General features: G+C 40.1%; 1 protein-coding gene across 2 annotated transcripts in view; it reads left to right on the forward strand.

The window, feature by feature from the left end:
* Positions 1-27,898, forward strand: part of ror1 (receptor tyrosine kinase-like orphan receptor 1) — a 113,158-nt gene that overhangs the window by 65,175 nt on the left and 20,085 nt on the right. Inside the window, exons 2-4 of one of the 2 annotated variants that reach the window (XM_034882101.1) lie at positions 9,718-9,780; positions 17,007-17,297; positions 17,561-17,594. In XM_034882101.1, the coding sequence (XP_034737992.1) occupies positions 9,718-9,780; positions 17,007-17,297; positions 17,561-17,594 (388 nt within the window). The remainder of the gene's footprint in view (positions 1-9,717; positions 9,781-17,006; positions 17,298-17,560; positions 17,595-27,898) is intronic. The other variant, XM_034882102.1, reaches the window with a different exon arrangement.

The following is a 27,898-nucleotide window of genomic DNA, read 5'->3' on the forward strand; positions in this document are numbered from 1 at the left end:
TGTTCCACCCAGCATGGTTGTTTGTTTTCCACTGTGTCTGTGAGTGCTCATGCATCATAAATTATCATTATAATAAATTGTGCTTGGTGCAAATTACAAATGATGAGACTTTAAATCTGGGAAGACAAACTTTAACTTTACTAAAACATATTTTGCAGTGTGGGTTTTTGAAGAAAAAAAGCAAAAATAGATGTTTGTATTTCATTTCTCATGAATACGGAACATTTTAAATACAATGGTTACACATACAGTACATACAGTGTATGTCTTATAGATGGTTGGGCAAGTTAAAGCAAGTGCTCCCCACATATCTTAAGAACATGAAACCAGATTCACATACATTTTACCCTGTTGTTTTTTACATCAGATTGGCATTAAGCTAGCAGGGGGTCTTTTTTCAAGCTGGGTGTTCCATCTTATCTCCACTTTGTATCCTTACCTTTTTTTTTCTTCAGACATTATTTTTCTACTCTTCACACAATAATGGTTCCCAACATACAGTTTAAAAATCTTGCAATCTGTTTCCTTTCAGCGAGAACTTCAAGTTTACCTTCTATCATCTCCACAGACATTTCACCCTTTTTTGATCTTTTGTTCTGCTTTTACATATTGTTGCTCCCCCCATTCCTCCTCAGTGCCTCTCCATCTTCCTGAAAACTATAACTTATGATTTTCAGGAAATCTGTCTCTACAGCACACACATAGTGAATACACCGGAATACACACAAACCTTTGGTCCATCTAGCTCTTAACTTATTTGGGCAGAAGTGTACATTTCATTATGTGACAAATCCCTCTCATTGAAGAAGCTTTTTGGGCCCCTGAATCACCTAAATCCTCCCTCACATGTGTAAAAAGCAATGATAATTTTCCATTTATTAATATTTCATGTCCAATTATGTCAAATTGTAACTGTTTTCAAGAATTCAGTAAAATATATTTACATTTTCCTGTAAGCTCAATACAGACTTCAAAGTCACCTTTTGAGGACATTTAAATGCAGATTTGATTGACATAGCTTGACTCCCGCTCTTGACAGTCAAAATTACAGTTTCCACTTTTACCAAACACACTTCTAGAAACGAGAAAGTAACTAAGGATCCTCCTAAGTTTTTAATTTCATTCATTTCATTTATTTCATTCAACATAACAACACAAGCTAAGCTAGAGGGTTATTCTTTGATGGTTTTGTCTTACTTACATACATTAAGCAACCATTGTTTGGATATGTTGAATTAAGTACATCGCTCAGCAAATTTTGAAATGTACGAAACGTTTTTTTGTGGTATGGAATGTGAAAATGTTCTAGTCCAATTCCCTGGCTATAGATAAGTTTTTCTGCAGTAGCAGAAACTGTTTTGGACGCAGACATTGTGGGTTTGTCTCTGGATTGTTTCCAGCTCTCTCTTTGGGAACACAGAATTCTCACTTCTCCTTTCCCACCACTTATCTCTCTCCCATCCTGTCGTTTTCTCTCTTCCATCCTCCTGTCTTCCTCATTAGCTGGCTACCTTTTCCTTTAAACAAGTGGGGGAATGCTGGTGCTTATTTTCTTAACCTGGGACGAGGAAAAGTTCCCATAGAGCAGTGGTGTGATTGACAGTAAAGCGTGCTGGAAATGCTAAGAGGTTCTCTGTTTGCCTCGGAGTCTTGTTGTTGGCAGCCCAGACTTGGTCTCTAGTTTAGAGCTGGAAAACCAAAGATTAAGAATGACAGAGGACGTTTTTAATGGAATACATTTTTCTTGCGCACAGGGCATTTTTTTCTCGCTTTCATCTCTTATTGTCTTAGTCTCTACAGTATATCTCCCTGTCTCTTCTTTCTCCCACTACATGTTCTCTCTATTTCAGTTTCTCAGTCTTTCCCAGTCTAACTTTCTCTGTGGCCTGGAGTCAGATTTCTTGTGGCTGAGTCTATCCTACAGCGTTATTCCTTGAGAGCTGACTAACAGTCATGAGTGGATGAAGACATGATGTCTCACAGCCACTTTCCCAGAAGCATCCCAAAATTATTTAGTACAGTTTATCTGTGCAGTCTGAAGCCAGCAATCACTGGCCCCTGTTACACATCACGTCAATCAGTTAAATAAGCAAACCACAGTTGACATATGAGTGTTCAATAAGTCTCCTATAGAGCTTAAAAAAAGAAGACATTGACAGATCTTTTTCAGATTTTCTGTTTATTGATGTGATTTATGATAAGCTTATCTTAATTGTTATTTGGAAATACCAACAGTGGAGAACACAAATGTGTATTGAGTTGCAGTATGATTGAAGACAGACCAGCAGTATTCTGGCTAATCATTTTTCCAAACACACCATCACTGGCTTGATGTGTCATTTAAATTTAACATCCTTCGCTTGAAATGGTCACACTCTGTGTTTCATTAATAGTGTCTGGCCCACATACTCTCATTGATTTAAGATGGCCTGCCAACACTTTTCAGTTATTAGATCATGGAGACAAGGCAAGGTTCAGCCTGGCGAGTGAGGAAATACCAACAGAAGTGAAGAATGGTTTTGGAATGGCGCCCAGCTCAACTGCAGTCACATGATGTCTAAATCCAAGTCAGGTCTGAAATCCAGCAGCATTATCCTGGCATTCCCAGATTCCATCTGCTGGGGCCTCTCCTTTTGAATTTGTCATCCTCAAAGAACCTGGGAATGTCAGCAGTGAGCTTGTGGACTGCACATGTCCCTGACTGCACCTGAGCACACACACAAAAAACTGCAGGCATGCAACATGGCATGTGTCTTATTCACACTGTTGGCACACATGATCCACTATTTACAGAAAAGTCACGTACAAAACCAAAGTGAGATGACTATATTAATGTCACCACAGACAGACAGACTTTGGCTTTAGGTCTTAAATCTTAGATTCCATACCTGACCCCGGTGACACACAGAGACCTCAACACGGACGTACCGTTAACCTCTCACATATTCAAATCATTAAACGCTATATCTCATTTTGCACAATGCACTGAAGTAGCACATCCTCTGCAATAAAGTGACACACAAACATTCAGGTGTGTTGACCCTATTCAAATTCCGCAGACAGATGAACAGACAGACGGCAACCTGTGGAGATTACGTCAAGGTCTCAGGGCTCAGTCTATCTGCTTTGGAAGCGATCAGGTTTTCCAGAAAGCTGAGCGCTTGCACACTCACACATACACAGACTTATACGGGACCTGTCAGGTGAAAACAGATGAGCTGCACACAGTAGGTGGTAACATGCTTGTGCACATTCCTCACTAGTCTGCTTACATCGCTGGTAACAGGAGTCGAGGGGAGCCTCACCCAAAATGGGTTAACCAGGCCTTACATCAGTGTGGTTTCCATTGCAGAGCCTCACAGGGACAGCAGGGGCTTGTGCATCAGCCTGGTTAACTTAGGAGGCCACATGTAGTTTTAACGGCCCAGGCAGGGCTTCTGCAGAGCCGTCAACACAGGATGAAGCTACTCCACAAGTACAGTTTCTTTCATGACAAAACAGACAAATGTGCAAGGTGGACTGTAGCTTAATATAAACTGAGATTCATTACACAAAGAAAGCCTTTCCCTGCAATGGAGATGTGTGAAATTTCCTTTCTGTACATAAATCCCCCCCAAACTCCAGCTCTCTGCGTCAAGTTTACATTCTCTATCTTTGCATGGGTTTCCTTGGCACTCTCGGGTTGCTTCCCATATTTCTAAGACATGCAAGTAATCTGGAGGACTAACAACTTTAATTTGCCTGTGGGTAGAAATGTGTGAGTGGACCTGACCAGTAAGAATACTAGCAGGTATTGAGTTTTCAGCTAAATCTAGTTTATATGGCTGACACAATTATCTGGAAAATGTGCCCGATTATTCTGATTTCTATGTAAATCTAGCTATGGCAAATATATCTACATTCACCACATAAAATGTTTAAATGAAAGTTATTTAATTGTGTCTCAGTGTTATGCTTTCTATCAAACAAAACTTCATGTAAAAAATCATTTTGATGATTACTTTAATAACTTTTTAAAGAGAATGCACGCAATACAGTCACTTTATCCTCATACGATTCTTCTAAAATTGCATAGAAAGTCAATAAACAAAATATTGACTTATGCCGAGCCCTAGTGTAACTTAATTGAGATCTAAGGGGATAAGGTTATATTTTAGTGTGACCTATGCTACCTAATGCGGCCTTGTGAGAGAGAGAGAGAAGCTACTACTGTATAGGGTTTCAGTGCACATAGTGGGAGCCCCCTCCCCTCGGTTTGTGTTGCGTGTGGAGTGGTGGTGGAGACTGGTAGATGACATTAAACAATTATGTTAAAACTACAACAAGAACATCCCCATTGAGAGGTCAGAGTCCGCTGCAGACTGGCATCCCTGGAGGTTGTTAGGATTCAGTGAATATAAGGACGTCACTGTGCTGTCCACTCAGCCAGAATCACCCACCATGGACTGAGGAATGCTGGGTAGTGACAGTTGTCCGTGTGGGCCTGACGCTATGAGATAATTTTCAGTGAAGTGACAAGCTGCTGTTTAAAGCAATCTGCTCTGCACTTGTTGGTCTGTGTCAGCTTTATTCTTGGTGGGCTCAAGTTTCTTCAGAAGTAGTTTAGCAGCGAATTAAAAAAACCTCTGAAGTGGTCTGGAGCTCAGATTGACTGTTCAATACATTTTTTTCAATGCTAAGAATGAACAGTGTCTTCAGAAAGGACATACATGCCAACTTAATCAAGCTCCATTTAAAAATAAAAAGTTTTAAAAAAACAGGCACGTTTTACCCGCAAAGCTGGAGTTGCCTCCAGTATTTACTGAGAATTTTGCGGTCAAGCCAAGCTATAATTTGGCTATAATATAATGTAGTATACATTGCATAAAATGTCCTCGTGGCTCAGTTCTGTGTGATTTTTGGATGAGAAGCAATACTTTTTTATTTTTTTTAACTGTGCTTTTTCTTGTTAAAGCAGTGTCTGTTGCAACTTGAGGTCTTTCTTTTTGTTATTGTCTATTGTTCTGACCAAAAAAACACAGCCTCCTGTCATCTATCCTGCTCACATCTCCTTCCCCCACTCAGCCCTCCTGTCTCTCTCTCACCCCATTCTGTGGTCTTATAAGATTACAGAGCAGAACTTTTTGAGGCGACGCAGGACTGTGTGTGTGTGTGTGTGCGTGTGTGCGTGTGTGTGTTAGTGGTTCCTGTGTTCTTTGGTCCATGATGTCCTCAGGTGAACACTTGGTCACTGAACTGGCCCTGCTTTTATTCCTCTATATGCTCCAGTTGAGCCTGGGAAAAAAACACCTGCACACCCACACACACAGATGCATCTATACAGCAAGCACACACACGCACAGGTGGTACAAATTGTCTGTGTCTGAACTTACTCCCTATTTGCTGTACAGTGCACTCTATTTACTGTCCGAAATCTCAATTTACTTCTTACTATTGAGGAATATTTTTCTTGTCTATTATAAGGGAGTAGTGAACAAGGGAGTGGTTTAAGACACAGCTGTCATTGGCCTTTTTCTAGCTCTACTGTCTTGTCCCCTCCGTCTGTCTTTACAGGATGATTTAAGGCTATTTCAACTCAGTTTTATTACAATGTTGGTGGTATTTTTTAGCATTATTTGTATTTTGTATATTGTATATTGTGCTTACCAAGTTATGAACATATCAATAGCACAAAACAAACGTCAGAGTTAGAAACACTGAAGAAGAAACACATTCATTCAGAAAGACAAGAAACCCAAGAATTCAGACAATAAAACATGTTATAAATAGTTGAAAGAATAGGCAAACATTAGTTATTTCTTGAAGTGCAAACAACATAGTCCAATTTTCAGATTGTGTAGAAATGGCCCAAACTACAAATATAAGCCACGTGTTGTTGTCAGGGACATTGAAACTAGATTTTCAGTCACAAGAGTTACCATCTACCTACTTATTTTCTGTTTCCTCCTTCCTTGTGGCTGGCCATCACTTCCCTTGACTCTGTGATGCCCATGTATGATCATGCTAACTGTTAATTACATCTGACACAATAGATAAACTCTCCAGCCAACACAAACCTGCAGTCCGCCTGTTTGGACAGAAGCCCGCTTCTTAAAAAGCTGATTTTACGAGCACCTTCACTCTGGGTTTATTATTAAGTCTCTATTTTTCCCTTGCTGCCTATTTTTTGCTTTCTCACATTTTCCAATTCTTCTACCCTCCATTTATCTCCAAGTTTTTTGCAGTCTCCCTCCCCTTTCTTCACTCCTGCGCTTTTTTTTTTCTCCTCTTCCTCAAATCACGTTTTTTTTTTTTTTTTTTTTACTAAAACTGCAACTTTCCACCTGTTTTCCAATCTTGAGCTTAATTGTACTAAATGATTCATTAAGGTAGCTTGAGCTCTACATGGTGCTTGATCTAGTTCTGGATGTGGCCCTTTGCTGCATGTTGTTTCCCCCCCGAAATAAGGCCCTAAAAATGCCAATAATCTAAATAATAGTAATAATCTAAAAATAAAAAAGAGAAATATGACATATGGCAATAATGTAAAAAATTGTAATTTTGCTGTTCTTACAGATAACCCTTGAGTTAGCTTAGTTTTCCAGCTAATAGGGATGGAAGAGGACCTTGGGAGAGGCCATAATAACAGAGCGGGAGAGCTCATACATCAGTCTCACTCACCACACCAACCACCCTGGCTCCAAACACAGCCCCCCAGACCATATAACAGCATATTAGTTGCTATGCATAACCGCTCAAATTGAACATTTCTGATTTGGATCAGCTTTACCCTCTGAGGCTCCCTCTTTCTCAATTTCTCCTTTACTTTACATCAGGCCTCTCACTCATTCCCATGAGTTTGAAGCTCTGCACTAATTCCCATATTCTGCTGTCACAGTAAAGTCACACCGAATTCTCAGAGCTTTATGCTGCATGGGTGACGCACATGTCTCTGTGTGATTTTTTTTTTTATCATCATAAGCCAAATAAAGCTAGATGAGGATCATAGTCAGCTTTCATGGAACTTTCTTTGTGGAGATTTTCTTAAAGTGTCAACTATTCACTGTAAATTTTGCAATTAAGTGGCACTTGTTTGCAAGTGAAAGAAGAGTTTCCAAAACTTAAATTTTTAGGAAAAATGCAATACCAACCAAGAAGGGGAAGTGATACTACGATAAAGATTGTTGAATATTCAGAACATCCATCCAACTGACATTCTATGGAAATATGTGCACAACTGTAGGATCAAGGTGACTTTGCATTTCTTTAAAAATTACTGTAAAATTTGGGTTTTTAAGTCAAAGTCAGACTCTTAGACACTCTTAGACTTTGTACAAGTATCATTGAGCTACACCTATGATCTTTTTTAGTCATTTGTACAGGCAGACGAGCATCCTTTTGTAATACAAACATCCAGGTAACATATGGGAGAACATCAGAATCGGGATCTTGATCCAACCAGGGTGCCAGAACCACAACGGCAAGAACCCTTGATCTAAACTGAAACAGGCGCTGTGAAAAGGGTTATTTTTAGGCTATCATTAACAAATGGGCCTAACGCAATTGCTTCCCTCTGTTACTGAGGAACATTAAAAAGCTAATCTCAAAATTACTCCGCAGTTCATTCCAGATATTCCAGATGATTGTCTCAATGAAAGAGAACTAACAGATGTGACCTAAATAGAGGAGGGATAAAGTGGAAGAGAGAGAAATAGAGTAACAATTAGGCGAACAAATCTTGTCTAGTTCGATAAATGACAATAAAAATCAAATGTGCTGCGGTTTGTTCCTGAAACAAATTAAACTGTTCCTGAAAATAGCCCAATTCTTCTCAAATTGATGCAGTTGTGCTTACTCCATATTGTTTATAAACTCTCTTAATGTACACCTTTCCCTCCTCTTTCCCTTTGCCGTATTCCTGTGTCCAGCCCCTCTATTGATCTCTCCCCGGTTACACTTGGCCAGTTTTGTGTTAGTGAAGCCAGTGAGCTGCAACGGCCCCTCTCTGTCCTTTGTAAAGCACATAGCTCTGTGTTTCTTTAAGCCTATCGATCCAGAACACAGAGAGAATTTAGGCTCACCTTGGGGCCAAGACTTGCCATAATACACCATGTCGTCTTTGGAGCCTCCACGAACGAACCAGGGAGTCATTTTGGGTCCCAATCAGAAGTATATGAAGCACACACCTATCTGTATTGTAAACTATGAAGAAAAGAAGAAACACAAATTCAGAAACACAAGAAACCCAAGAATTCCAACAATCTTACATGTTTTGAATAGTTAAAAGAGAAGGCAAACAGTGAAGTTATTTCTCAAAGTGTCAACAGTATAGTCTAATGTTATCAGCGCTTTGATACCCTCCAGCGTTGCTAAAAATCTGTAACAATCTTGACCCCTAACTCATAAAGCTGCTTGCCTGTTGTTGTGAGCCTCCAGACTCCCTTGCTAACAGGTGCCGAGGCCCAAAGAGCTGCTCATTAACACAGCTCATTTCACAAGCACCACCGCACAATCATTACCATCCTGACACAGCACTTGTGAAAAAACACATTAACACCCAATTAGCGTGACCCCGTGTCAGGCGCCTGGTCCTGTTTGGTTGCAGACTTTCTCCCTGACTGTTACTCTGCGTGCCAAAAACATAACAATAACGTTTTTTAAGTTGTAAATGAGTGAATAAATTATTTTTTAAATAAATGTTTTAAAATGTGTTGCTGAAAAATACAATACGTAAATATAGTACTGTGTGTGAAGTGCAGGTTAATACACATGCTTGGCTTGGTTTTCCGCATTTGTTTAAGCCATTTGCTTATTGATCATGTTAAACTATCCCAGCCTGCACTAAGCTACACACATACACACACTGGGTCAGCCTGATAAACAGAGCTCATTGTAACTTTGGGACAATGTATGTGCGTTTGTCATTTTCAACAGTTTCAGGTGCCATCCGTCCGTTCTGCATGTTTAAGTCCTGCAGGCCTTTTCATTTGTCGGGACTCACCTTGTACCCTGTGGCAGTGCATGCTGAAGCCCATTTTCTTGTTTCTCTCTCTCTGTAATGAAAAGTAGAGAGTTTCTCTGTCGTCAGCTGGTAATAAAGCAGCATTAGGTCCACATGGCTCGCTGACGGGCTCCTTGTTGTACATTCAAACCTTTGATCTACACCAGCAAATGTACAATGATAACCATATATAAGGTGGGAAAACTCTTAAAGCAGTGTTTGTGTTTGCTGTTTTGAACACTGTAAAATGGCTGCAGCATTGTGATTGTTTTGCTTAAGCTACCCCATAGACTTTTATTTAGTTTTTTGACTTGTGTCGTGTGACTTAAATTAAAGAGTATAAACTGTATACCCTAGGCCTGAGCCTTTCTTTCGTCTTGGGAGCATCCCATTCACACAGAAGGTCTGGCTGAGGGCAGTGTGTCTGTTGTTGCAGTTTAAAGTGACCCCCTGTCCACACATAAATACTTACAGTAAATGTGATATTGTGTTTGCTGTGGCAGCATGTTTTTTGTAGGTCAAATTCACAATAAATGGCATCCTGTCACATTTCCAGTTTTTGAGTCTGTATTTATGGTAAGGGGTTGAAGCTCAAAGCTTGTCATTTTGTTTTTGCTCTTCCACATTTATACTAATTGCAGGGTTCATGATCCATCTAGTGAAATAGGAATAAAAGCTGATAGAGCCCTATTGCCAGAAACATGCTAATAGTCTTCTCCATTTCCTCTTGTTTACAGGGTCTGAGTTGCCCCAAGACCCCAGTGTGATAGCTACCACTTCATGGAACACCTCTAGTGATGGTAAAGACACATATTAAACACACACACAAAGCAGGGCTCCACATCAACGCATCCTTAACAAACGTCTTTCCAGAATTTTTTTTATAGCTGTGAACACATCTGTTACAAGCAACACATATGTTCCCTGTGCAATTAACCCATGATTTGTTGAACTGTAACCCCACATCTGAAATTACATTCAATGATTTGTTAAAATGTACACATTGAATGGTCACCTTCTGCAACACAGCCAACACTAATTGTCCCGGCATACGCCACTGTAGAGAAATATCGATGGAGCAAATTACACATTGATGTACTCAACATGTGGGAAAAAAGCCACAGGTGCATTGTATTTCACTAATTTCCACTGACCTACTTTTAGATCTGTTTTAAGCAAAAGCTACCAGTGGAATGTCAAAATGGGCTGATTCTTTCACTAAATCTTCTTACAGTTTGCTCAATATATTCATCTTTCAGCCTGACGTCAATGGTCACCCCCTTATTTCATCATCTTTGGCCAGGCATCCCCATGCCATTTGGGGGGAAATAAAGAAAGTATGAAGTGTTTTCATGTGAAGTAGAAACCCAGAGTTGTTTGCAGATGTGCTACAGGAGTAGACCACAGGAAAGAGATTCTAACAGAGTTTTAGTCGCAGAATTTTACTTTTTTTTAGAAAGATAGTGCACACTTGTCGTTTTATATTTCAGGTAGAAATTCACTTCATTTCCAAGAATGCCTTCTGAATCAGCACACACAACGAGAAGATGCAAACAACACTGATCACATACTTTCCTGCATACTTTTAAAATGTGCATCCAATGGAGGGCAAATCAGGGTTGAATCCCTACTGGGTTACACCAGAACTAGTCTGATAATCAGACTGTATTCAGTCAGGTTGACATCGTGTTCATGTTAGCTGATTTTTGTAGTTTTTTTGGGGGGATCAGCTGTGTGTCTGTGTACAAGTGTGGATTAAATAGCTGTTATTCCTGTAAATCTACCTACAACATTAGTGCAGCTGCATCAAAGTCATCCATGCTTGTCGTCTTTTTTGTCAAGCTAGCTATATAGGAAGGTGACATCCCATTTTTAATCCCACATACAAAGCTTGATTGGTAGACTGTTTCTCCTGGTAAGATCTGAGATCACCAGACCTCAATACTCAACTTACTTACTATTAAGATAGCAGCAGAAAAAGCAGCAGTAGCGTTGCTACTTGTTGCTCTTGTCATTTGTTGTTTGCTGCTGACCTTACATCCTGATAAAATGCCTTAACCACCAAAGTGAAAAATAATTATAAAATGAATATCTGAGGATGCACACAACTGATACTTTGAAGGAACACAGGATGCATAGGGTAGCCATCATGCACACATTAATGCACTGTGAAAATAATATATCACCACTCTTAATCTGTCTCACTAAACTAAACTCTTTGCACTCACATAGTATCCTGCACTGGACTTTTCTGCTCCAGATCTTCTGGAGTTTCACAGTCAAACAATTGCTTTTACGTTTGAAATGCTTTGACAAGAAAACAAACAAATCAGATTTAACATGCAATTCACCTGGTCCAAATGCCTGAGAAAATCAACTGCATGATACAAGATGGAAATATTGACCTCAAAGGCTGCTTGGTTGTCCCACATAGATTTGTTTAGCTTATTCCTCACGTCTCCTGGAGCTGCCCAGGTTTAGTTCAGCAGATTCTGACGGAAGCAACATTTAAAACTGCTGTCCTCCTGTCAGCACTGCAGGAACAACTGAGTCAGAACCAAAACATTTTTTGTATTTTTTTCCTTACAAGGTTTCCCAGAGTTATCAGTCAAATCTCATTCCCTCTCTTCAGTTTGCCCCTGGCTTGGAGAGCTGACATCCGCCTATTCCCCCATAAAGACACCCTGACATGGAAGATCCTCAACATGAGACTTTATTGAACTTGACCTTTATATTTGCTCATTCAATTTGTCTGGTTTGTTTAATTCATCCCTTGCAAATCCGAATCTCCCACAACATCCGCCCCACAGCAGATTCTTTATAGACAAAAAACAGACATTGTTAAACATACAGTGGACAATCAAGGATGTTTAAAAAGTCCTAAATAAAATAAGGATAAGGAGTAGTTAAACAAATCATAGAGACAGCTTTATTTTCCACAACACAAAATGTAAAAACCTACAAAGCTCTATGCGTGTGTGTGTATGTATGTCTGTGTGTGCGCGCACACTTATGTGTTCATAGTACTGTATCTGTGTTTGTGTGTGTCAGTTTGAGCTTGGACACATGACTAACATCTGCTTCTTATCTGATGGATATATGGTGATTGCACCACTTGTTTTGTCTGCAGGCAGGGACTGGTTTTGATTGACCAAGCAGACAGCATTCAGGTAGCGTGGCTCTATCAGTATGCATCAGTAGCAGGAAGTTATCATGCTGAAAGAGGCTCATTATTGGGCTGAAATCAGGGGTGATGATAGTTTACTGAATTCATTTTCCCTGGGGCTTTCTTTCATTCTTTCTTTCTTTTTCTTTGTTTTATTTTATCCATTTTGCTTCCTTCACATCCTTTCCTCTCTCCCTCTTCCGCTGTTGGATACTTGGAGAGTGACCCAACTTTAATGAAACTCACCTTTAGCCATAGCTGGCAATGCTACAGTCCCAACTCCTCAGTGTATCTATGTTTAGTTAGCTGTACAGCCACTCAGGTTTCTGTGCCCGGGTCTTGCTGAGAGCAGCCGGCCTAGCACAGCTTTACTTTCGTGAGTGTATGCAATTGAATATAGACATACTGTACATGTCTATTCGCATATAGAAATACAATGTTGCGGGTGAGATGAGAAGGTATTGTGTAACCTGACTAGTTTGAAACATGTATAGTTTGTGTGTGTTGCGGTTGTGTGGGTGTGCGCCTGTTTACGTTTGTGTGCCTGCGTGTGAGCGTTTGATTGTACAAAACCTCTGCGAGCAAATGCACGCTGATGACAGGGCACCATTTAGTCGCCGGCCACATTAAAAGGACAGTCCGCAGCAATGGTTTGAGTTTCACAGTACTCCTGGTGCCAAATACCACAACACTCACCACGAGACAATTACATACAGGGCGGCTTTGTTACACAGAAATTGGCAGGACATCTTTCTCCTCTTCACCTCTCTTCTCATCAGTTCCTCTTGTCATCTCCTCTTGTCTCTTCTTTCCTTTCTCCTGCTCCCCGCTGCTTTATTGTCAGTTATTATAACACCCAATGAAGTGTGCAAGCATACAGTTCCAAAAAACATTTTCTTTTCCATCAACTCAACTAATGGAGACAGTTTGACTGACCCTTCTGCCTTTGGCAAAACAGTCACGTATTTTAAGAGCAGACCTGTTCTCATTTAATGAATGTAAATACTTTTGTTTTTAGATATTATAGTCAGACTCAACAGGCACATTAAGTTAGTAAAGTGAGATTTGGTTCACTACACTCATAACAGTGTACAGGCAAAGATCCCAGCAGACCCTGCATGGCTTTGTGTTGATAGTTGTGAAGTCAAATTAAAATGAAAACACTCACCCACACACAGATGTAAGCATGCACTGACACACACACACACACACACACACAAACGCAATAAAACATGCATCACCAACAGTAGCAATGACCTCTGCTTCTACCAGTGTGTGTATTTGCACACCTCTGTGACTGGTGTTAGCATTGCATGTTGTATGTGTGTAAGCATGGTTATGAGAGGTGATGACCTGGCACTATAGGGAGTGTTGCAACATTAACATTGCATACACCTGGAGCCGACCACATACAGTGCATCCAAGTTTGGGTATTTTTCCATTTTCAAATATGCTTTTATACTGTACATGTACTGCATTTATATAGGGCCTTTATTTAAGGCACTTTACAATTTCTCTCTTTCTCTCTCTCTCTCTCTCTCTCTCTCACACACACACACCTCTGATCTGATGGCTGATCTGATCTGGTTGTTATTAAATCAGAATTAGTTTTACTGCCTTGAAAAGGAATTTGCCTTGGTGTTCAGTGCAGGATACCAAACATAGTAAGAGAAAAGAAAGAAAATACCAACTAGTACAAAACTCAAGAATAAACATTAAAAAAAGGTTTTCCTTCCCTCTTTATACCTTTTGGAGATGTAAAAGTTTCATTTTGCATTTTGCTTATCATGTCTACCATCTCAGTACTTATAAGGTTGCCTAATGACATTTACAGTGATTACAAATCTTAACATAATCAGACTCAACAGATTCAATTGAAACTCATCCACATTATTTTATTTGTGCTTCTGCATTCCCTATTCATATCAGTTTGTCCTACCCATTACACCATCTATTACATCTTATAATCAGATTGTGCTTTGATGATCTATCTATTGTTAAAGCAAACCGAGGACACAGGAGTCCGTGTGAGTGCATTAAATGCTTACTGTGTGTGTTTGTGTGTGTGTGTGTGTGTGTGTGTTTTGTCTCTTTGTGTGTACTCAAACCTCTACTGACAACTTACACAATACTCAGAGTAGATTTATGCAGAAGAGCAATGATTTAAGAATAAATGGTGAGACTTATATTGTCTATATGATGTGATTCAAAATGTATCGACAACTTCACCAATGACTTGCTGGAGGTCCGGTTCTGGCTGCAGTGCGGTAATGTAGAGAGACAGGGCTGTACAAAGTAGACCGTTGTTTATGTAAGAAATGAGAGAGGAGGACAGATAAAAAGTGGTTGAGAAGGGAGAGAGGTGAGGAGAGAGTGGTGGGAGTCTCATATTGTCACACACTTGTTAGTACCACATTGCTGCGTTAAGCCCAGGGTTTTAGGGAGGACAACTGTGAGTGTGTGTTGTTCATTTCAGTAGAGGTTTGAGTACACGCACCCACACACACACAGACACACACACGAACACACACACACACACAGCCATGCCAAGACAAATGTGCCCATTTCTTTTTTCCACATACATGTCTTAGGTACTCATTTTACACACCTCATGACAATATGTCAGTTGTAGGTGTCAGATGAGTTGCACGTATAACCACAAGGGTTGCTATGGTGACGGAGAGTAACAAGCAAGGGCACCAGCATGCTCCAACCAGGGCAGCAAAAACGCTACCAGCACACACAGCTTCATATTAGTGTTGGGTGATGTCTCCTAAATTAGCAGTTGATGATGTTTTGCAGTAAAAGGTTGTGATGGACAGTTTGGGAGGTTTGGGGATAATAGTCAACATAGAAACGATCAAAAATAATGCCCTCTGTAAATAAACAGTATTACATACTGTTGTTGGTAGGGGCAACATATTACAACATGACCTACTTTTATTTAACTACGGTAATGTAAAGTCTAGACTTAATAAATTCTCTGTGATTTGCGTAACGACAGTACAGTGGAACGTTTGCTTTTAACAGAGCGACAGTAATAACCTAATACACCATCATTGCTGCGATTAAACTATATTCTCGGTTATATTTTCACTGAATAACGCTTTCAATTAACAGAAACATAACTCTTGCAGCGCACATGAACAGATGCGCAATATTAGCTCACACATAAAATGGCACCATTTTGAATTAGCCTACTGTTGCTAATGTACATTCATAAATCCTACATAACATTGCCATCAGACTTAATTATTGATGCACGCACACAGTAGTATCCACAAAGTTAGTCCAATGAGGGGCTAAAGGTAAGTGTGATAGCATTCCACGTTAACGCCTTTTCTTTCTCACTGGAGACTGCTGTGTCCAAGCCGAGGCGCAGAGTATGACCTCACAGCATGCTAATACGTTACTAGTATAGGTAGAGCGAGCTACTATACTGACAGAGAGAGAGAGAGAGAGACTGTATCACTACAAATAGGTTGCCCATAATTGTGTGGGGGGGGGTTGCTTCAACTTAAGGGGTAGCACAGGGCAAAGCCCGACGCAGGTGTCTATGCTAGTTCAAGTTTGTGTTGTTTACCAACGGAGTTGTCAATATACCGTCCACTAGGATTAACGTGTGTCTGACAGGGTGGGGGGCGTGGCCGGTCCATCATCACGATGGACGATGGTATCATCCATCGGCACAACCGTACTTCATAGCAGTTATAACAGGAACCAATTTCATTTACATTTTTCTTCTTACTAGAACTATTACACACTGGTGTTAGGATTATTTTGGTGTTCTATTAACATGTTTCATCCTAAAGACTTGTAATGGTTTTCTGCAGTATAATGTATGTAGGCTACACCATAATTAACAACAGAGCATAAACATATTAGGAGAGAGAAGCTTAGGAAAAGATAGCACTGCTCTTGTAGGGAAAACCCTTTTTGGGATGTAAATGTTATGTTGCCCAGTGCCAAGAAGCTCTAACTAATGAATTTGCATGGCATAGTAAATATTAAAATGAGTGGGTGTCCATGCAACATATAAGTGTGTTCCTCTGTTTTTACTCTTTAACCTGTCTATTCACACAAATTGAAGTTTGTCGGACTAGTTTTTGAGTTTCCCTTGTATGTGTTTTTTCTCCTTTGTTTGTTTTGGCTGACTTTGTAGGTGCAGGAGCAGTTCTGCATACCTAAGATGGGTTTTGGGGTTGAGGGAACTTACCAGATGGTTTTTTTGACATTAATACCAACGTTTTCCCTGCACATTAAACTCTTAGTCTGTCCCTCAAGAAAAAAAAAATTCTGACCACCTTGAGAAAGAATTAGGTTTTGGGAGATAATTGTGCAATAATGTTTAGCTTTGTCGTTTCCAACCTCGCCTAAACTCAATACAGTGGCTTCGGACCGCCTCATTGTTTGTTCCTTTATTCTTCTATATAAGTTTTTACCCTCAACACAGGTGATGTTTTCTCATAAGCTCATGTACAAGCTAGGTAAAAAAAAGCAGGCATCATAAAGCCATGACAAAAAGTGAATTTAGGTGTCACCTCAGTGGCAACCACAAAATAACTTGCAAAACTAGGTTTGGATATATGTGTCTGAAAACACAGAGTTGTTTTACCACTGTTCTTTTTTCAACAGCAGCATGTTTTTACATCTTGCTCTGATGTAGTACAGTAAGTGTTGTTTGATTTATGTCTTAGTTCTTGGCCTTATGTAATACAACCTCTCCTTATGTCTTTTTCACCATCAATCATCTAACCCCTGATGTTTCTTCTCACTTAGCCCTGTGTGTGTGTGTGTGTGTGTGTGTGTGTGTATATACTGTATAACCAAAAAATCTCCCTTGTTTTCCTTATTATCCAGGGCCCTTCTTCATCCGTCTTGAAGCTCCCATGAACAACATCACAACCTCTCTGGGCCAATCAGCCGAGCTTTTCTGCCGCGTGTCTGGTAACCCGCCGCCCACTGTGCGCTGGCTGAAGAATGACGCTCCAGTGGTGCAAGAGCCACGGAGGATTTCGTACCGATCAACGCATTATGGATCACGCCTCCGCATCCGTAACCTGGACACTACTGACACAGGTTACTTCCAGTGCGTGGCCACCAACACCCAGGGTACTGTGTCCACGACCGGCGTGCTCTTTGTCAAATTCGGTAAGAGAAATTAGAGTGGCGACAGTAATAGCTGCCAAGCATCTAAAAACTTACTGGCATGCAGATGTCACAATGACGTGTCTTTTTGACAAGTGCTTATTTGTCACTTATTGTGACAAACACATTTTTTCTTACTCATTTTTTCCCAGTAGGTATCTGGCTCCTTTTAGCAAAACTCCTCTCCACTGATTCTTGCTTGTAGCTTGCAGCTTGTGCAGGGTAAAATCTTGGAGCAATATTGTTCTTCCTGTCTTCTTTTTCAGATCCACTCCCTACAACTCTGGCAGGAAGGCCAACGTAAGTTGCTTTTCCTCTATCCATTTTTCTCTCTGTCAGTCTATTTTATACTGTACCTGTATGTAAAACACTGGACCGTTTTCTCAGTTTCAGGTAATTTATATAGCTCTTGCATGCTCATGCATTTGTTGCATTAGTGATAAACACGCACTAATATTTGTGGTACTGGAGAAACTGGGATAATTGACTTTCAGCCAACTCTGAAACAGAAAACAGGACAAGACTCAAAACGTTAACAAATTCAAAACCTGCGCTGTTCATTTAAATTGAGGGCAATAATTAAACATTCATCTGTCTTCAGGGCCATAATGAACTTATTATAATTCAGAGTGAATGTCCTGTGTCTACCAGTGCAGCCTGAAATGAGCAGTATAGAAACTTGGGGCACATCTATTGCTGTGGTTTCATTTTATATAATCTTTTATAGTTGCCTAATTACCTGCCTGCTTTCTAAATGTACAGAAAAACCAATCACAGTCCTAATCTCTTAACATGAACATCAAATGAAATAGGGCTTTGAAAGAAGCAAATTAAATGATACCAAAAGTAGATACAAAAGTAGTTTTAGGAAAGTATCCATAAATACATTCCACTATAGTTTTTCCGTGTTCTTAGCAAAAGCAAAACTGCTGCCTAAATTAAAATTTAGTTTGAGTCTGGCGAGATTTTTTTGCTTTGTTTTGATGTCCCACAGTGTTGTGGGATAAAACTCTTAAGAACTTTCTCAGTTCGTTTGATTCTTGCAGGATCAAAGAAGTTAAACTGGATGATTTTCCCCCATGACATTATGGCAAGGCTCGCTGCCATGTTCCATGCGGAGTTCTGTGAATCAAAACTGCTGGCTCATAGCGGATATCAGACACTTACTAAATCCACTCACGCACTGAGACGACTGCATGCACATACTCACACATCTGAGCATCTATGCGTGCTCTGTTTCAGACATCTGTTTCTACCATTCCTTTGTTTACATGTTTTTGATTTTTAATGATTTTTACATGTTTTTTCTTGTAAATTGCAGCTTGTTTCATAGATGAGACAGTTGGCACACAAGGAACTCACAATGCAATTTTATCAAGAAGGAAAAATCTAAGATTCTGGCCTAAAAAACAGCACTGTGACAACACTGAAAATAAACGGAAATGTTTTTAGTTATTTTTTACACATTGACTTAACATATTATCAGGATGACAGTGCTTGCTAATCCAATTTCTCACATTAGAGGAATAATTTTCCAGCAATACAAAAAAAAATCTGCTCTTTCTCTATGATCATAATGCATTTTAAGGTTCTTTTTTAGGCTATAAAAGTTTTAAATGGCAACAGAATCTTAACTTATAGTAAAAATGACCTACTTTCATTAAAAATGTACGCTTGTTATAGTCTATATCCACAACGTTCCACTTTGGGAATTGCTCTGTTGCCACCTGAAATTCTGCCGGATTTCACTCTTTTAAGCCAGATGTCCGTTACTTTCTGATTTTTTTTTGTGTTGGAACTTTAAAATCATGTCAATTTATGAGGACTATGGTTAACTGCTCATCAGATCTCTGCAGGGTAAAGCCAGACTGCTAGCTAGACTATCTGGTCAATCTGAGTTTTCTGTTGCAATACTAAAACAACTTTTTAACCTATACACAAGAACGCAAGTTCCTTTAATAGGCTATTTAGCAGCAGTACTGAGGCTCTGTCCGGCACTTAGCACCACCCATGAAGATTGTGATTGGTTTTAAGAAATGACAATACACCAGAGAACGTTATTTTCCCCATCCCGGAAAGCTTTGTAGACTAGCAAGACCCTTCTCTGCAGCACTGTGGAGAAAGGTCTGGCAAAGTGAGACTATAGTGGTTAGGACCATGAAAATTGCCATGGTGATACATTTCTGTTGAAGGACTATAGGCAAATACTTCTGTTAGTATAGTCTGATGTTCCTGCTAATAAATTAAGTTCTTTGGGACTTTATTCTAACTAAACCTCAGCTTTAACACACCAGACACATTACACGTTAAAGTTTGAATAAATTAAGTTCTACTTGTGTTGAAGGAAAGCTTTGCAGTGAACCGAAGACCAGCATTCAATACCTGAGTCTCATTACTGCCATAAAAGACTTCATTTAAACGGACAGGGGCCTCCTTTGACAGCTGCAGAGCTGTTGTGGTGTTCGGCTGATCGCCACTGCTGCTCATTATTAGTGCCACAGCCAACTTATTAGCTGTAAAGTAGGGTGACAGGCTGTCAAGAAGACAGGGTCACCTAATGATGACATGTCATGACCTACAACCGCTTACCTCATGCTGCAGCTGTTTAAACGTCAAAACGTCTGCTCCTTGACTCAAAGGTTTCGGAAAGACATCTGGTCAAGAAGCTTGTCAGTTTAGGTGAAATATACTTTTTTGCACCTCCCACTCTCTCCCATCATCCCCACGTTCAGCAGAGAGCACAGTAACTTCCGTTTTCTTGGGATAAATTAGCCACAAATACTACTCTGGATTTCTGGCCACCCACCTTGTTGAACCTGAACATAACAGTGACTTCATGTCCTCAGTGTTGTCTTTGCTTCAGTCTGTGCTCTGATTTCCATCCCCGCTACGCTGGTCTTAAGTATACACTCTGTGGTGTGTGTGTGAGTTTGTGCATGTGCGTGTGCGTGTGTGTATATCCTCAGGGTTGGGTTATTGAGAGAAAACAAACTAAGAACTGACAGCTCGGAGGTTTCGACTATGATTCAGCAAGCTTGAGTCCAATGTGGCTACTTGAGACCAGAGCAGAAAACTACAGCAGAGCAGATCAGAATTACCGGAAGGAGGAGGCGAGAGCAGGATAGGAGTTTGAAGCTTAAACTTTTTCTTAAGCAGGGACATTGTTAGATTTTTTGTGTTCCTTCAAGAGGTATTGTTTAAAGTGCCCATATAATGAAAAAATCACTTTCTCTAGGGTTTGGGGTGTTATTTTGTGTCTCTGGTGCTTCCACACGCATTCAAACTTGGAAATAAACTATCCATGCTGTTTTGAGTGAGATACAGGTTTCTGAATGTCCTCGGCCTTCAGTCTCCGGGTGAGCTGTTCCAAATCTGCATGGCTTTCTACGTCACTGGCCGAGATGCGGTGGCTAACCGTACCATGCTAGTATTAGCGTACTAGCTTGTTGTCAATGGCAAAACAATGCTACAACACACACTAGTTAACCATAATCTACAAAAGAACTACTTACATGTCTCTGTTCTGCAAGTCTTCCAGCTGATCCTGCCTTGAACTGACCAAAGTTGGAGATAAAAGTTATCTATCTGATATATTACCTAGGTACTGCGCATGTGCCAGTGCCAACAAAGATAGTATAGAAGTGAGATGTCTCACTCTGTAGCTAAAACTGAAACCTAAACACACAGTGTGAAAACAGGATCTTCAGCAATGTGCGGTACAACAAGAAAATATGGTGTTTTTTGAAAATGAAACCATGTAAACCTATTCTAGTACAACCTGAAAATACAATTTGAACCTGAAAATGAGCATAATATGGGCGTTTTAAGCATTATAAAGAATGTCTATTGGAAGTCTCAAGACAAGTTTATAAGTAAGATCTCCTGTCTGTCAGAACAAGTCTCAAGTTGCAAGTTTTCATAATACTGATAATCAAGAGAAAGATCAGTGCATCTCCTCGACACTGTGCCTATGCTCCTCCTCTTCATTCTCCTCCTTCTATATTTCCCTTCCCTTTCTCTCTCCTCCTCAGAGATGTTTTAATAGAGCCAGAATAAACACAGGGTGAGGGGGGAAAAGCCTCGCCTGCCAAAATTAGACCCCCAACTTTCTCCATCTCTCTCTGTCTCGCTCTCTCTTTGTACGTTGCCACACTTCCTTCATTTGCAGAAAAAAAACCATGGCGACGGCGGGAAAATGAAGGGAGTGAAAGAAAAACGGTGTTAGCAGGGTAGGAGGAGGATGGTACCATTAACACTCAGGGCTTGCATGTTGTTCTTTGATTCCCGGGTTCTGCGGGGTCGCTAGAGTTCAGGTGTGATTAGCTGTGTGAGCCGACGGGAGGTTTAGCTGAGCGCTCAGATCAGAGGCAGTTAATAACTCCTAACTGAGGCCTGCGTGCAAACTGTGAACACTCTGACAGAGCAAGCTAAAACTGTCCATGACACAATAACACACTCTCTTTTCTTCATTTTTGAATTCTTTTTGTCTGGATTTTCTTTTTCTTAGTAATTTTTTTTCAGTTAAATGAATCAGTAGGATAAATTAGATCTTCATCTGACACATGTTAGGTAGGCAGTCTGGACTGAAGCTGAACTCTAAATAACTTGTATTAGTTTTTTCATAATATCTGTTTTGAATGAGCAAATTAATCACAGAAAAAAGAAATACACCATGAATTATATTGATGTGAAAAGGAACATGTTTTCTGTTTTCTTAAGTCACAATTAGTCCTAATAACTTTACTATAGCACTTCAACGGGGCATTGCATTCATGTTGCACACGTGGCCTACAGGTTGTAAAAAAAAGCTGTTTCTGAGTTTGCATTTTGTGTCATGTCTATTGTTAAAGCAGCTGTAATCAATATCTTACTTTATAACAATGGTTAAAATGACAATGTAATGTAATCGCACAAAGAGTTATCCCCCAACTCTGTGTTTTACCTCAGCGCTACAATATGCAGTTTTAGTGTCTTTCAGCTCATTATTTTGATTCTGCCCCCAACTTTACTTTTTTGGTTCAGTATGCTCTTATAGTGTAGTGCCGTTTCCGGCCTTAGCAGGAAAGGCTCTGTTAAACCCACAGTATACTCCATTTCCAGCACCAAACGGCAGACAGACACAGTTAAGAATCATTTGGTGAACATAGTGGAGCATTTAGCTGCTACCTTCAGGAGTGGGTGAAGACCAGAAGCAGACTTACAACGAGAATCAGTATTGGACTTATATTCATAAGGTGACCAGAGACAGTACTTAAAATAAATGCTGATGTTACTATGTCTTTGCTGAATGTTTAAATATCAACTTAATTGGTGATGATATGTCATTGTTTATAGCTTGTTTGCACCACACAAATAAGTTACTGCAGGTTTAACATTATTATCTAATCATTCAAAATACAGCTGCTTTTATATTCTAAAAATGTGACTTCCTGAATACATAAGTTTTTTTAAAACTGACAGCAGCGATAAACAGACTTTATGCAGCCCTGACGCTGATCTCAGAGTCTCTGTCTGTGTTTATAATAGAGGGGTTTCCTCCCTGTTTGAAAAGATTAATACCACTACACCCTGGCTGTCAAGGCTGTTTAAATTTCTCAAAACTTTCCCCTCCGCTTTTCTCTCAGCACTGGCACAAAAAAAGCTATTACAAAAATAGCTGCTTTTTTTCCTCTTTTCCCTCCATTGAACCTCTCTGCTCTCTCCTCAGTCCACTGTGTGCTGGAGAATAAAATAGACAGGTTTAACAAGAACAGATTCTGGCTTCTTTTTTGTCAGTGCGCTGACCTTTCTGCTGCTTGCTTCTTCTTCAATCTTTCTGCCATTTGCTTCAACAAACCCCCTCCCCCTTTTTTTAAATTGATGAGTGACAGTATTTGGTGAAAGATGTGCTCCACATGAAAATTCCTTATTTGAACAACATTTTACTAGCATATGCCGATTCAGCGTTGGCAGTAAATCCAACAATCCCGCATGCATGAAATGTCTTGTTTGCTAATGTTTTTGTCTATATGTATATCTACTGTCCGTCTGCAATACAGTAAGACCTTTGTAAGTTCACAATTAGTTTGTCAGTTGAGATCTTGTTTGGGTGTAATTTGAAGACTCAGACTGATTACTCTAATCCGTCGTGTTTAACTGTAATACAGTACAAAACACATATATTCTACAGTATAACTTTTCTTGTGTATATGTGTGTATATATATCTTATCCTGTATATCTGTGTGTGGCAAGAAACCTAGCGACACACGATGGACAGCACTGTAATAAGCCAGCTGTCAACACACTGGATTAAATTGACCCTAGAGCTGACGTAGCAGGGAACGTGAGGCCCGTACTGTCATCATCAGATCACCGCCATTCCAATTATACAGTCAAGGCATCAAAGAGTTAAAAACGAAGAGGTAATTTGAGTTTGACTTTGTAAGACTGTAGCGTGTCTCACCTACAGTGGTTCATGGGTTGATTGACAAATTAGATAAGGAAGTAGTTTCAAAAATGTGTAATGACTTGAAGAAGTCACATTATGTTGATTTTGAAGCTTGCTCAGGCTTGCTCAAAGTTAATAGGCACTTAAATATGTGTGTGTACAGTAATCAAAACTGATGTATTGATACCCTGAAACCTCATGTGTTCTTATTTCTGTTCTACAGCAGCTGTTGTGAAAGGCTTGTATTTACCATGTCTGTGTGATAAGCATCTGATTTATTAGGACGTCAGGTAATTACACAAGCAGCACCTCCAAGGTGGGCTCAGTGAGCGTAGGAGGATGAAAGGATGCTGTCAAGGGCGGTTATCTAGCAAACATCCTCAAAGCATCCATAATCCTCATTAATGAAGTAAAAACAATCTCAAAGCGTTTACTCAAGCTGCAATTAAACTCTTAATGAGGAAAAGATTTAGGAAATGTGTTGCAGATATTTCACTCTCAGCTATTTTTATCTTGCATGATTTCTCTCAAAACCTGAGAGGGATCAAGATCAAGCTGACTGATCTGACTGATGCACAAATACACGTCACTGCAAGGTGCAATGTGTTTTTAATCAATTTAGTGTGATTGCCACAGTGCATTAGCTACTCAATCAACTTCACGTTTAAGATTAAGTACACAGCCACAACTCCCTCCTCCTTATCAGGCATTGCCAAATATTGTGTTTGTGTATTGTTGACTGTCTTTCGCATTTATTCTACCGTGCACTGCTGAACTCTTTTAAAATACGAGGTCATTTAATATTAGCTTATATTAGCTTCCCAACCACAGCTTTCTTAATATAGTTGCACCTCTTAATCACCTGCCATTTCAGAAATTGATAGTTTTCCACACAAAACTGACACTTTGCACTAATAGTAATGCAGTAGTAAATCCACAGGAATGTGCATCTAATCTACCACTTTTTGATTTTTGTTCTTAAGTTTTTTATGATCTCTCTTTATAGAAATAGTTTGACATCATTGAGAAAAATGCTTATTTACCTTTTTACCAAGAGTCCGATGAAAAGATACTTGTCTCAAATCCGTACGCCAAAATAAAAGTCAGCACCAACCGCTAGTTTGCTTAATTAACCGGCTGTCGGCATTAGCTTCAAATTTAGCACATCTATGCAAGTGGTATCAATCTTCTTCCCCAAACGTTGAACTATTGTTTTCAATACATAAAGTTCAGATATGCACTTCACTGATAACATCTAAGAGGAAAAACTGTACAGTGGTACAATATTGGTGTGTCCCTAGTGGCAGAATCTAAAACGTGGCACAAAAGTGTAATGTGCTGCTGAATGTCCTGTTCGAGGACACTTTAGTTGGAGAGATATGCATGTTTAAACGCAGGCCCACCGTCTTGAAACCAGTTTCTCTTTTCACTCTGCCACCCTGCTGCCCTCAGCATACAGTACGTGTTGTTTTTTGTCACAATAGACTCCTAACTCAGACTGTGTGCTGTACTAAGAAACTTTGGATTTTGGTTTCACTTCTCCTCACCTCAATGCCAGTGTCAACACTGCTGTGGTTATCAGATGCTGGCCAAGATTGAGGATGATTTTCTCTACACCACTAGCATCGCACCCATTCAAACTGAGGGGATGACAGGCCCACTCAATTTTTGGATGCACAACTCCTCTGCCACATACTGATCCACTTCAGCACTCCGCATTAGACGCAGGGGGCTTTGCTAAATTTATTTCACTTTGGGATCTGGTTAAAAAAATAATTTGTCTTTCACTCTGGAATATTTTCAGACTATTCAGACATGCTAACATCAGGCTCAGTAGCAATGGAACCTTCTCAACTTATAGTTTAACCAAGAGTGAGAGCAAGTGAGAGCCGTATTCCCAAATTGCTTAGTAGTCCTGTTAACTGCCAAACGGGAAAAAATGATTACACTTTCGTGGCAAAAGGTAAAAAAGGCATTCTGTCAATGTTTTACAAGTAAAAACAAAGACTGCCTCCTGGGACTTTCTTCACCTCTGTGCTCTATTCCTTTGCACGTCCGGAGTAGACTGGGGCTTTTTTCCCCCTTCTGTTTCAAAAGGCTTATACCCACATATAGTCACACAAATGCATACTTGCATTTCTGCAACACAGAGTCAAAGAACTGCACCCACTGTTACTCTTGCACACCCTATCTCTCACACGTGTTTAGTTAAGCCCTCGGTGGGTCTTAATTGCCGTCTTGTTGTGGATTCTTTTTAGCAAAGTGCTGATTGATTGGGGATCAGGGCCCTAATATGGCCCATTAGGGACAGGCCCTTTGACATGGCCTGGTCCCAGGGCACCGGCACTGTTTGAAACTAGAGCTCCCATCACAGCCCCCTCCCACAAGCCTGGATGCCGCTCTGCTAAATGCTGCCCAGGTCCGGGGGCTCCACACACACATACAGGCAGACATGTGAACACACACACACGTGGGGACTGTCATGATGTGTAGCCTGCTTTAACCATTAAAGCAATTTACATTATTAGGCATCAGTAAGAGTGTAAGTCTGTCTTTACACACTTACCGCACACCACGAGTTTCATACACAACTCATTATGAACAAGGCGTTCACACAGAGCTTGGACAGGGCCCACTTCCTGTTTCCTGTTTCCCAGAATCCCCTGTGTCTGTCTGTTGGTGATTCTGTTGGCAGGTCTGGACAAGGTCAGGTCTGGTAGGTTGTGTTTGTGTGTGTGTGTGTGTGTGTGTGTGTGTGTGAGAGAATCAAGGTTCCTCCCTGATGGTTACAAGGCCTATATGGGGTTTGTGGGGTTTCCCTGAACTTTGCCCTAAACCTCCCATGAACACACATACGTGCAGACAACTATGCACAGAAAGTGTTCTTTCTTTTCCCTAATTGGTGGTGTTGGAGTGTGTGAACGACACAGAGGGAGGCACAGTGTACCTTGTGTATTTCTAGGTATAAATAGAGGCTTTTCTTGGCAGTTGAGACTTGAATCCTGTAAATCTGAGCTAGGGGATATTTAACCATGTTTAGAGCTTAACAGGATCAGTGCAGTTTAATGTAGACAGTATTGATAAAGGAAGCCCTCTCAGTTAAAGTCAGTTTATTAATCACTGTTTGTATTGCTTCAGCAGCAAGTTTAGTTTAGTTTAACTGTATTGAGTCATCCTGAGATTTCTTACAATGTTATTAGTATCAACAAGATCAGGAACTTTGTTTCTGATCATTTCCCCTTTTGACAAATCTAATAACATCTGTGCAATAAAGCCTAACTGGTGTTACAATGGCCTGAAAGTGAACTGTGTAGACGGGGAGAGGTTCTGTATGAAAAGTCTCAGGCTGATGTACTGTTGTTTGCAGTAAAATAACTCATAAAAGGGAACACATTTCATTTAGGCATTCTAGACGCCTGTATTCAAACCTATTTTCTGCTCCGAGATATGTTGATTAAAACCACTTTCATATGCAAAAATTTCAGTTGTCGGTCTAACCTGAATTGGTCCCTTAAGGCCAACATGTGGGTGGGCTTTCCTGGTCGACCAACCAGAGGACAGATCAAATGATGGAAATAGAGGGGGAGAAAAGGGAGGTGTGTGTGTGTGTGTGTGTGTGTGTGTGTTTGTTTTAATGTTATACTTGATAATGTTTTTGTTAACTTTCCCTCCACCTTTACAAGAAGCTTGTGAAACTTCCAACTAAGTTGCCAGGTTACAAAAGTCTGGAGCACAAGAGTCCATCTTTAACCAACCACTGTCACCCTGAAATAATGATGACGGGATACTTTTTTAGTTCATTCCCTTCACTGCTTTCTTTTCTTTTCCCTCGATCAATTTGTAGCATTTTTTCCATTCTGAGAGAAAACTTTAGGGCAGGAGGTTTTTAAAAAACACACAGAAGAGCACATACTACATAAACACATACTTGGACCATGTTGTAAATATGGGTGACATCTCTGAGTGTGTTGTTCCAACTAAATAATGTGCTGGTTAGTCCCCTTTGTTTTTAAGTGGTGTAGGAGCCTGTAAATTATTTTTTATTGGAAGAAGACTGTTTTAAAAGCAGGACTATTTAGTGTGTTTTGTTTCTTTTGAGTCATTATGTGATGAAGTGTTTTGATTTACCTTTCTGTTGTGCCCACATTCCTTTAGCTTGTTTTTTTCTGATCCCAA

Source organism: Etheostoma cragini, chromosome 9, assembly GCF_013103735.1.
Source record: "Etheostoma cragini isolate CJK2018 chromosome 9, CSU_Ecrag_1.0, whole genome shotgun sequence".
NCBI lineage: Eukaryota > Metazoa > Chordata > Actinopteri > Perciformes > Percidae > Etheostoma > Etheostoma cragini.